This window comes from Pteropus vampyrus, unplaced genomic scaffold, assembly GCF_000151845.1.
Source record: "Pteropus vampyrus isolate Shadow unplaced genomic scaffold, Pvam_2.0 Scaffold205, whole genome shotgun sequence".
In the NCBI taxonomy this organism is placed as follows: Eukaryota; Metazoa; Chordata; class Mammalia; order Chiroptera; family Pteropodidae; genus Pteropus; species Pteropus vampyrus.
The window spans coordinates 1,646,809-1,659,090 of record NW_011888986.1 but is presented as its reverse complement, the minus strand read 5'-3'; the positions used below and the strand labels follow the sequence as shown (position 1 = coordinate 1,659,090).

At 38.2% G+C, this 12,282-nt stretch overlaps 1 protein-coding gene across 1 annotated transcript in view; it reads right to left on the bottom strand.

Annotated features, from left to right (window-relative positions):
* The window catches only part of SHC3 (SHC adaptor protein 3), a 159,638-nt gene that overhangs the window by 34,784 nt on the left and 112,572 nt on the right, over positions 1-12,282 (bottom strand). Inside the window, exons 10-11 of the mRNA XM_023537949.1 lie at positions 11,547-11,705; positions 7,895-8,190 (exon numbers count right to left, since the gene is read on the bottom strand). Coding sequence (XP_023393717.1) covers positions 7,895-8,190; positions 11,547-11,705 — 455 coding nt within the window. The remainder of the gene's footprint in view (positions 1-7,894; positions 8,191-11,546; positions 11,706-12,282) is intronic.

The window sequence follows — 12,282 nt, the reverse complement described above, 5'->3', positions numbered from 1 at the left end:
TTTTTTTTTTCTTTTTAGTGTAATCTTTTAGGCATTCTCGATACAATATCATGTCATCTGCAAATAACAACAGCTTTATTTCTTCTTTTCCAATTTCAATGTCTTTTATTTATTTTTCTTGTCTGCCATGGCAAGGACTACCAACACTATGTTGAATAGAAGTGTACATCCTTGTCCTGTTCCTGATCTTAAGGAAAGTGTTTTAAACTTTTCTTCATTGAGAATGATATTAGAAGAGGGTTTGTCATTTATGGCCTTTCTTATATTGAGGTATGTTCCCTCTATTCCCACTTTACTGAGAGTTTTTATCATAAGTGGATGCTGGATTGTGTCATACAATTTTTCTGCATCTTTTGATATGATCATATGATTTTTATTCTTTCTTTTGTTTGTGTGGTGTATCATGCTAATTGATTTTCTGATATCGAACCAACCTTGCATCCCAGGAATAAATTTCACTTGATTATGATATATGATCTTTTTAATGTATTGCTGAATTTGCTTTGCTAATGTTTTGTGAGGATTTTTGTATCTATGATCATTAGGTATGTTGGCCCGTAATTTTCTTTTTTTTATAATGTTTTTGTCTGGTTTTGATTCAGGATAATGGTGGCCTCGTAAAATGAGCTTGGGAGCCTTCCATTCTCTTCAATTTTGGGGAATAATGGAATAAGATAGGTATTAATTCTTTTTTGAATGTTTGGTAAAAGTCACCCATGAAGCCATCTGTCCAGGACTTTTGTTTTGGGGAGTGTTTTGATTACTGATTTAACTTTATTAGTAACAATCAGTGTGTTCAGATTTTCTGTTTCTTCTTGATTCGATCTTGGAAGATTGTATATTTCTAGAAATTTATCCATTTCTTCCAGATTGTCCAATTTGTTGGCATATGATTGTAGTATTTTCTTATAATACTCAGTATTTTTGTAGTGTCAGTTGTTACTTGTCCTCTTTCATTTCTGATTTTATTTATTTGGGTCCTCTTTTTTTTCTTGATGAGTATGGTTAAAGGTTTATCAATTTTGTTTACATTTCCAAAGAACTATCTCTTGGTTTCATTGATCTTTTGTATTGAGGTTGTTTTGTTTGTTTGTTTGTTTGTTTTTACTCTATTTCATTTATTTCCACTCTTATTTTTATTATCTTCTTCCTTTTACTTTACTTATTTTGGGCTTTGTTTGATGCTCTTTTTTTAGTTCTTTTAGGTGTAAGATTAACTTTTTTTTTTTTTGAGAGTTTTCTTATTTCTAGAGATAGGTCTGTATTGCTATAAATTCTATAAATTTCCCTCTTAAAACTATTTTTGCTGTGTCTCATAGATTTGGGGTCATTGTGTTTTTATTTTAATTTGTCTCAAGGTAGCTTTTGATTTCTCTCTTGAGCTCATTGTTAATACATCTATTGTTTAGTAGCATGTTATTTAGCCTACATGTGTTTGTACGTTTTTCAGTTTTCTTTTTGTAATTGATTTCTAGTTGTATATCATGTGGTCAGAGATGCTTGATATGATTTCAGTCTTCTTTAATTTATTGAGACTTGTTTTATGGCCTAACATGTCATCTATCTTGGTAAATGTTCCATGTGCACTTGGAAGAATGTATATTCTGCTTTTTGGGGGGTGAAATGCTCTAAAAATATCAGTTAAATTTATCTGTTTCTTTGTTGATTATCTGTCTGTAAATTTCTATCCATGGATGTCAAGGGGATGTTAAAGCCTCCTATAATTACTGTATTACTGTTGATTTCTCCCTTTATGTCTGTCAATATTTGCTTTGTATATTTAGGTGCTCTTATATCAGGTACATAAATGTTTGCATCATTTTTCAGAATATTTTTAAATTTTTTATTTTTTAATTATAGTTGGCATACGATATTATATTAGTTTCAGGTGTACAATATAATGATTCGATATTTATATAACTTACAAAGTGATCACCCTGAGAAATCTAGTATCTATCTGACACCATACATAATTATTACAATATTATTGACTATATTCCTTAGCTGTACTTTACATACTCATGACTATTTTCTAACAATTTGTACTTCTTAATTCCTTCCCCTTATTCACCTACCTCCCAACCCCCTCCCATCTAGAAACCTCCAAAATGTTCTCTATATCTATGAGTGTATTTCTGTTTCGTTTGTTTATTTTGCTTGTTAGATTCCACATGTAAGTGAAATTATATGGCATTTGTCTTTCTCTATCTGACTTATTTTACTTAGCAAAATACCCTATAGGGCCATCCATGTTGCTGCAAATGGTAAGATTTCATTTTTTATGGCCAAGTAATATTCTACTGTGTATGTGTATCATCTCTTCTTTATCCATCCATCCACTGATAGACTCCTAGGTTGCCACCATATCTTGACTATTGTAAATAATACTGCAATGAACATATGGATGCACATGTCCCTTCAAAGTAGTATTTTGGGTCTCTTCAGATAAATAACCAGCAGTAGAAATTACTGTGTCCTTCTTTGTCTCTTGGTATAGCCTTTGTTTTAAAGTTAATTTTTTCTGGTCTAAGTATTGCTACTCCAGACTTTTTTCATTTCTATTTTTATGAAATATCTTTTTCCATCCCTTTCTTTCAGTCTGTGTGTGTCTTTGGATCTGAAGTGAGTCTCTTGAAGACAGCATGTGTAAGGGTATCGTTTTCTTACCCATTCGGCCATCTTGTCTTTTGATTGAAGCATTTAGCTCTTTTTTATTTTAAATACTAGTTGACAGTTATGTAGCTATTGCCACTTTATCATTCATTTTTGGTACATTTTCATTCTTCTTCTTAAAGAAGTCCCTCCAACATTTCCTGTAATACTAGCTTGGTGGCAATGAACTCCTTTAGTTTTTTCTTGTCTGGGAAGCTCTTTCTCTGTCTTTCAATTCTAATTGATTGTTTTTCTGGGTAGAGTAATCTTGGTTGTAGGTCCTTGGTTTTCACTGCTTTGAATATTTTATACCAATCTCTTCTGGACTGCAAAGTTTTTGTTGAGAAATCTGCTCACAGTCTTACGGGAGTTCCCTTGTAGGCAACCAATTGCTTTTCTCTTGCTGCTTTTAAGATTCTCTCTTTATCGTTAACCTTTCAAATTTTAACAATGATGTATGTTGGTGTGGGCCTCTTTGGATATATCTTGTTGGGGACTCTCTGACTTTCCTGGGGTTGTATGTCTATGTCCTTCACCAAGTTAGGGAAGTTTTCCATCATTATTTCTTGAAATAGGTTTTCAGTTCCTTGCTTTCTCCTCCTTCTGGTACCCCTAGGATATGAATGTCGTTATGCTTGTCCCAGAGGCCCCTTAAACTATCTTCATTTTTTTGGATTCTTTTTTCTTGTTGCTGTTCTGATTGGGTGTTTTCTGCTACCTTATGTTCTAATCTCTAATTTGATCCTCCGCTTCATCTAATCTGTTGATTCCCTCTAATATATTCTTCATTCCAGTTATTGTATTCTTCATTTCTGACTCATTCTTTTTTGTTTTCTGCCTCCATTTTTATGTTTTCTCTCTCTTTGTTAAAGTTATCATTGACTTTATCTACTCTTCCCCTAAGTTCATTGAGCATCCTATAACCAGTGTTTTAAACTCTGCATCTGGTAGATTGCTTGTCTCCATTTTGTTTAGTTCTTTTTCAGGAGCTTTGTTCTATTCTTTCATTTGGGACACATTTCTTTGTCTCTCCATTTGGGCTGCCTTCCTGTTTTTGTTACTATGTATTATGTAGGGCTCCTAAGTCTCCTAGTCTTAGTAGAATGGCTTTATGTAGTAGGTGTGCTGTGGGGTCCAGTGGCACAGTCTTCCCCGGTCACTTGAGCCAAGTGTTCAAGGTGTGTCTTTGTATGGGTTGTGTGTACCCTCCTGTTGTAGTTGAGCCTTGCATGCTATTTGCATGTCAATGAGAGTGGCTGACCCTTGGGCTGATTTGTTATGAGGACTGGCCAGTGAGGGGTCGACCCTATGTAGCGTGATTCACTTTAGCAGGGCTCTGGTGCCACCCAAGATGCCCTTTTGATGTGTCATTCTCAGATGCATCCCTAGGTGGTGCTCTGGTTCTAGTCGAAGCAGGCCACTAGGTGTATCAGCTCAAGGGCCTCCTGGGACGGGCCTCACTGCAGGCCAAGCTCAGTCGCAGCCTATGCACTTCTTAGGCCACCTTGCAAAAGTCACCAAGCAATCCAGAGATGACTGACATCTGTGCTGGGCTTAGAGATGTCTGAAGAAGCCAAGCCAAGAACTGAGGCCAGCTGCTGCTAATGCCGGGCTTGGGGATGCTCAGAAAGAAGTATGGGACACACTAAGGTTAGATGATGTTCGTTTGGGTTTTGCAAAACTTTGAGAGATTTTTAGGAAAGTCCGCAGCATGAGCCAAGACCCACCATTTGTAAAAAAAAAAGAAAAGAAAAGAAAAAGAAAAAAAGAAAAAAAAAAGAAAGAAAGAAGAAAGAAGAAAGAAAAAAGAAAAAAAAAAGGAAAAAGAAATCACTGGAAGCAACTTGGGTGGATCCACAAGTTGGGAGGGCCTGGGTCTGGGAATCACCAGGGCAGGACAACTAGTGTTGATGGAGCTCAGATATGATGGCCACTTGCATCCGCACTCCAGAAAGGGTGAAGGGTCAACAAAGGACTGACAAATACTGCCAGCACTTCTATCTGTGGGAAAGCTGCCCCTCCAGCTCTCGCCGTGAAGCCAGACAATTCAATTCCTCTTCATATATCCCTGGTGCTTTTGAGCTGCTGCCTCAGTACTGAAGCTCAGAGCGAATGAGTTCATTAGCGGTTAAGTCTGCGCATGGGCCCTTTAAGAGGAGCATCTGTGACTCCCATAGCCCTCTGTCTTACTCAGCCACAATCTATTCTGATTTACACAGCCAGAGGTTGTGGAGACTTCTTGGCACTGGAACCTTGGGCTGAGGAGCCTACTATTTAGTCATGATCCCTCACTCCTGCAGAGAGACTTCTGCAGCCAAGATATCCCCCCTGATTCTCAACCACCACATACAGTTGTGGGACTGGCCCATTTTGCATTTCCACCCCCTCCTAACAGTCTTGAGGTGGCCTCTTATATATGTCCCTAGTTGTAGAATTTCTATTCAGCCAGATCTCAGGCAACTCCCAATAATGATTATTCTGTAGTTTCATTGTAATTTTGATGTGGTCGTAAGAGGAGGCAAGTACAGAGTCTATCTTTCACGCCATCTTGACCAGAAGCCCTTCATCAATTTTAATAGAATGAAATCTCAAACATTCCTATTCAGGCGGGGAACAAAACAAGCATGCCAATCCTCAAAGGCATGCTGGTCAGCAAGGTGGGGTGAAAACATTTAAGGACAGGAATTGGAAGGCAAGGGAAAAAACTGTCAGTATTTACAATGGCATGACTGTTGTTCCAGTAAAACCACTGCAATCAGAAAAATTTCTGGGCACAAGATCACACAACATTTCTCTCCCTGCAGCAATAACTGTTGAGAAAAAAAATTAACTAAAAATAACATACCACATACAACAGCAACTAAAACTAGACACCCTAGGAAATGACCTAACAAAGGAAACAGAAGAACTTTCTGAAGAGAATTTTAAAATTCTAACCGAGGACATCTTATAAACTACATAAGTGGAGACATATACCATGTTAATGGATATGAAGATTTAATATCGAAAAAATGTCAGCTTTTCCAAAATTAATTTATAAACTCAATGAAAGTCCAATCAAAACTCCAGCATTTTTAATTTTTTTGACAACTTGATGAAGTGAATCTAAAATCACAACAAAGAAGAATAAAGGTCTGGGAATAGCTAAGTCTACTTGTAAAAAGGAGAATAAGAGGAAGGATTCATACCACCAGAGATTAAGACAGTTTGAAAGACATAATGATCAATATAGTGTAGTAGTTGCACAAGGAATAAAATGTCAGATCAATGGAACAAATTGATAGGCCAGAAACAGGCCTATGACACAGAGAACTTAGTACGTCATAGAAGGATCATCAGTACTACAAAGAAAAGATGCGCTATTTGGCAAATGGTGATAAAAGAGTTGGCTCACTACATGGAGATTTAAAAAATGTTGGGTCCTTATCTTAAATCATCTTCCAATGTAACTTTAGTTATAATTGAAATGCAACTGTGAAAGATAAAACTATAAAGCTAATAGGAGAAAATATAACAGAATACAGTATATATGTCATTTGTAGGTGAGGAAATCTTTTAAAACTCAAAACATAAAATGTAATGAAGAAAATAGATGGATTTGGCTATATTCCAAAGAAATACCTCTATTTGATGAAGAATGTCTCAGAGAAAATTATCTGATAAGTAAAAACTGGGAGAAGTACACACGGAAATTCTATGGCTGAAAAACTCAACAAGAAAGCCCGATAAGATTAGAAGAGACACATGGGGAAAAGATAGGAACATAAAATGTACAGGAGAAACCTGTGCATGAAGTGCAATCAAAGAATTGTATGGCAAAATGACACATCATTTCACTCTTCACTCATACCAGATAAGCAAATCTAGAGGGATGATATAAAGAAAGAGGAGGAGGGGGACACTCTCATGCTCTATTACTGAGCACATAGGTAGTGCAGCCACTCTGGAAGCAAATACAACTCCTAGTGAAATCAAATGCATGTATATCCTATGACCAAAAACTCTCCACTCCTGGAATATGCCCCAGAGAGATTGTCCTAGGTACAAGGGTAAACATGTGCAAGTGTTTATAGTGTGCTTTCAGTGCCTCATTTCTTCATTAGAGAGCTCAGGAAGTGATGTGCAGACCATGTATATAGGGATTCTCAGGGAGCCCACCCAAGTAACTCTTCAGTATACAGAAGGCACCTTTGACAGACCTCAAAAATGTACCAAAGGGGGGAAAAAAGAAATGAAATGGAATTTGTGGAACAATATCATGTTTGCAAATTTCTAAAAATGCACAAACACAAATTATGTATATTTCCCCATATATTTTAAGAAAATACACACAACGAAAGACGGTAAATTGGAAAGATATACATTATATTCATAGGAATGGTTTCCCAGGTGGAGAGGAGAACAGGAGGTGGAGAGATGGTGTCTAGAAAGCTAAGTTTAGTGGGCAACTAATTCTGTCTAGACACCTGAGGTAACAAATCATCTCAGGCAACACCACTCCTTCTCCAAACATACAATGTTAAATTGTGTTCACCACGTACAGCTGAAGACTAATCCTTCATCCCTACCTATCAATCAAAATAATGCAGTGTTCTCAACCACTGCTTAGAAAGCTCGACCTGCTTCTTTGTTTTCACTGGATAAAAGATTTTAAACAACAATCCTGAAATTTACTCAATGGTTAGTTTAATATAATTACATTCACTAAACTTAGCATTTCTTGGACTGTGCCAGGGTGAAGTCAAATCTAGTTATTGACTGGAAGATGGGCTATTCAGTCAAACATACAGAATTATTCAGACACAATTGTACTGCTGAACTCGCTGTCATGAGGCATTACTTCTCTGATTGGGAAACCACGAGACTGATGAATAAGGGTTTACTTACTGCTTCATCCCATGCTACAACCTGCAAAGAAAACCTATGATTCATCTTCTAGAGGTATTTGAGAGAAATATTAAAAACTGCACTCCTTTGTGCCATATCAGTGTATTTGGGAGAAAAACTTCATCAGTTTTTGTATTTATTTTAAACGACACAAGAATAAGTCTTTTTGCCTGGGCTCTGGTGATTTTCCAAGTTTTACAACTTGCAGAGGGTCCTGACCATGGACTCCCATAGCCCAGCTCTGGCCTGAAAGCATTAGTCCCCTGTGCTTAGGCTCAGAGTCCTGGAGGAGTGCCGTCAGGACTTTAGCAGGCACATGTGGGTAAAGGAAGGAAAGCAGTTGCCCTGTACTCACTGTGCCTTCCGGATCCACGAGTAGCAGATGCTTGGCCTGGCCATCGTGCATGCCAGTGAGAACGAAGGAGCCCAGGTTGGTGGTGCTCTTCCTGACCAAGAAGTCTCCGTCTCGCTTCAGCAGCCCCTCTGCCTCCTTCCTACTCATCTCCCCTTGGTACCAAGGCTCTGCTTTCAGCTCTTCCAGCATCTTGGCATCTGGAGCTCTGGGTGAGATGGGGCTGATGCACTCCACAGATGCTGCTTTGCTCAGCACAGGTCCTATGGACTGGTTCTTGAGAGCATCTTCAAAAGGTTCTGTCAATAGCATTTGCCAGCAAAAGGTCAATCCAAGAAGAACAAATGATAAGCAGTACAATGTAAGGAATGGGAATGCAAAGGCAACTCTACCAGAATAAAGAACTGGAGACAAATCACAGGCTAATAATACAACAAGACTCATCATAACAAGCATTTGAAAGCAAAGCCCAAATCCTGGCATGACAAGTCTGCTTTCCTAAGGCAGCTGGGCATTGTGCCTCATGCCAAGTATTCGAACACACCCAAGCTGGTTAGAATGACTTCAGTTCTGCATGCTGCAGGAGGCCATGCATGTTACACACCATCTACTTTCTCTGAAACATTGGCTAGCCTCTTTAACAAATATATTCTCTTCTGAATAAAAGCCTGCCAGTCTCAAAGGAAATACACAAAGGGAAACACAAGTTGCTAGGTTTTGATTTTGTGCAAAACCTATCAAGTGTTTATTTCAAAATCTTTGGATTGAGTAAATTTTTAAAAGAGAATGAAAATGACATTTGTTGGGTGCCTTTTTTGTGACTTGCCCCAGGTTAGGAGCCCTACCTTCCCCTGACCTTCACTTGTTTCCCTGTGGAAAAGGTTCTTGTGTAAGTGTCTAGGACTGAGCTTGACTTCAGGCCCTTCAGAACATACCTCTTGCCACAGGGCATTAGTGAATGGTAAGACTGTTGCTCTAACAAAAAATATCAGTGGCAAAGATGTCACCAGATCTGCCTAATTAAATCTGTTCAATTTTCAAATAACATAATTGTACAAAAGCACTATGAAAAATTTGTGCAGTGCTATGCAAGTGTACAGTATTATAATGATTATTTAGGACCACACTGCTAACCCAATAGAAAGCAAGCGCCACAAGAACAAGAACTGCATCCTCCTGGGCTCAAGTACATCCCCAAAGTCCAACATTGTTCTTCGGATATAGTTCTGACCCTATAAATAGTCAACAAATGCTGTAAAATAAGACTAATTGTTAGTAGAGGGTGGGCAAAAGTGAGGTGAAAAAATAAAACCAAAATAAAGTCATTCTGACACTTGCTAAATCATTTACATATTTGGAGAGAAAAAGAAGTTAAAACTATTGATTAAAATTTGATTTTTTTATCCTATCTTTTTCCTGATTACTTAGAGTAGTTAAAATTTATATTATACTGTTCTACGTCATTATCGTCACCATTACCATCATCATTACCACTATCATCACCATCATTACCTTTGCCATCAGCACAATCGTTATTTAGCTCCAGTGGTTCAAGATAAACAACTTAGACTGCTGCCTTTATTTTTCATACTTTTTATTAGTTACTGCCTCCCAGGGCTCTTTCTTCTTTTTGTCTCCTCTTTTCTGGTTTTGGGAGCAGTAGTAAAAATTGCCGGATAAGAAAATGGTGGCTCTGATTTTTATTTTTTCCATCTTAAACTCCAGCTCAGTCTAACTCTCCTCAGGGTCTGGGGCCATAAATCACTGGTAAACTGGATAAATTAAACAGTAAAACTGTCTGATGACAAATATAACTAAACTGCAGTTGGGAGACATTGTTACAACTGGAGCAGAGGCTCAGAGAGCCACTACTTTGCTCTGCATCTTGGGACAGTAACATCATACCACCTAAGATGTTGCCACATTATTTTAAGTGAAGGGATTGGATTAGATGATCTTTAAGGTGCTTCCAAACACGGAGAATCTACAGTTATTCTGGTTCTAGTGACTTTTGTAAGTCAGAATGGGAGTTCGGTGTCTGGGAAACTAAAGTGGCTGAGGAAAAATAGATTTTTGTTATCATGGTGCCTCCTAATCATAAAAGGACTCAACCCTCTCCTCACTCACATATAATATCGCAAATAGCAAGTGTGACTGGCAAGGTTGCCTTTACCAGTAGTAACATAACTTAACCTCTAGGATTCTGTTTTCTCATCTGTAAAATAGGGATAGTAATAGTCATAGTCATAGTCATAGTCATAGTCATAGCTATAGCCATAGTCATAGTCATAGTCATAGTCATAGCTATAGCCATAGTCATAGTTATAGTCATAGTCATGGTCATAGTCATAATAATAACAGTTTTGTGTTGCTTAAACATGGGGATATATTCTTAGAAAGACGTAGTAAGGCAATTTTGCCATTGTACAAACATCACAGAGTGCACTTATACAAACATAGATGGTACTTTCAGAGGACTGGCAGCACAGCAGGTTTGTTTATACTAGCATCACTGCAAACATGTGAGTAATGCATTGTACCATTATGACATTAAGACAGGAATGATGTCACTAGGTGACAGGAATTTTTCAGCTCCATTATAATTTTATGGGACCATTGGTGTATATATGGTCTGTAGTTTACACAAACGTCTTATATGGTATATGACTGCAACAATAGTATCTACCTGTAGGACCATTGCAAAACTTAAATAAAATAATAAGTGCATAGCACATGGTAGAAATTTGTTAAATGCTAGTCTCCTTCCTTCTTTAGCCTGTAATTTTGGATTTGAAAAAAATTGGGGGGATATAGAGCTCTTTGTGAGCTTGAGAAATTCTTCCAAAATTCCTTAACAACAGTTTTTACTTCCATTAATCAGTTCATGGATGATTTAATTTTCTCAATGTTTTCAACAAGCAGAAGGTCTATGGTTCACGATATTGCTATCTAAGTAGTTTCCTGTCTCTCTTTTTATCTTGTCTTATTTTTCATCAGAGCACTTGTCACTACCTGGTAATATATAGTGATTATTTAAGCTCCATAAGAATAGGGACTTTGCCTATTTTGTTTTCCCCTATATCCCAGTAAATAGAATGGTATATGATGCATGCTAGATGCTCAATGGAGAGGAGTAAGGGAGAGAGAAACAATGAGAGAAAAATGAGAAGGAGGTACATGCATACAAGAGGGGTGTGCTGTAGTTTCTTGGTTACATGTTGGTCTTGATCAACAGACTGAGAGCACTGCAAAGGACAGTGACCATAGCACTTCATCTTGGCATCCTTAGCAACTGAGACAGCAATTGGCACACAATAGCCAATTAATATTTAAGAGAATAAATAAATGAGTGCATTTATTTATGTATACTCTTTGTCTCAATGAATGTGCAGATTTTCAAGAGGAAAGTTAATGCCAAAAAGAGAGGGAGATTGCTTCGTCTCTGGACTACAGAAAGGGTTATAATCTCAAAGCAGAGGCTGGCCAAGTTCAAAACCTTGAAAATCCCACTCATAACCCAGAAGAGTGCAGGTAGTTATCACTGTTAATTAAAACTCAGCTACCGGAAAATCAGTAATTGCACAGATTTCCAATAAAAGGCAGTGTCAAAAACCAACTTAAAAGAAAAGAAAACAAGAGGCAAATGGAAACCCACTCATGTCAAAGAGGTCCTTCCTTGGGCTGCTCTCTGCACTGCTGCTGGCAGATGGCCCAGCCTGCAGTGGGAAGTGCTGGGTGTTCACGTAGGTAGGGGCTTCTCCCGTAGGGGCCACATGCGCTTTCCCTTCTGGCATGCTGTAGATGTCCACAGACCCTGCAACAAGAAAACAAGCCCTCTTTCCACTTCTGACGGTAACGCTGCTTGTGCATTTATAGTTAAGCCACCCAGCATTTCACAGAGAAGGTCCTACAGGCTATCCATAAGAAAATTCTTCCTGCAGATCCCTATCAAATTAATCTCCTCTTCTGATCCTGTCTCACACAGTTTTGTTCTGGCTAGGACTCACTCCACACCTTCATGTCAAAATGGGAACTGCCAGCGCATTACAGCAGATACCCACGACAGTGTCGTTACCAAGACTCTGGCCCCCTACCCTGGCCTGGTGAGTAGAGTAGGCCATGCCTTGGTCTGCTCAAACCCTTAACAAAGGCCTTGAGCTCAAGCAACCAAGGAAAAGAGCAACAAGCTTTATTTTAATTGCCCTTTTTTTTCCTTTTAAGTGTAAGTGAATGCTTTGTAAGTTAACCTCATTCCAGCAATGCAATACAAGTGCTACAACCCCGTTTTAGGAAGTTACTACCTAATGATCTGAGACACCTTCCTTATAAAACAGAGCCTTGCAGCCCCTGGCTCCACAAAGGAGGCCCAGAGTGGGTGCATGATTAAGGTT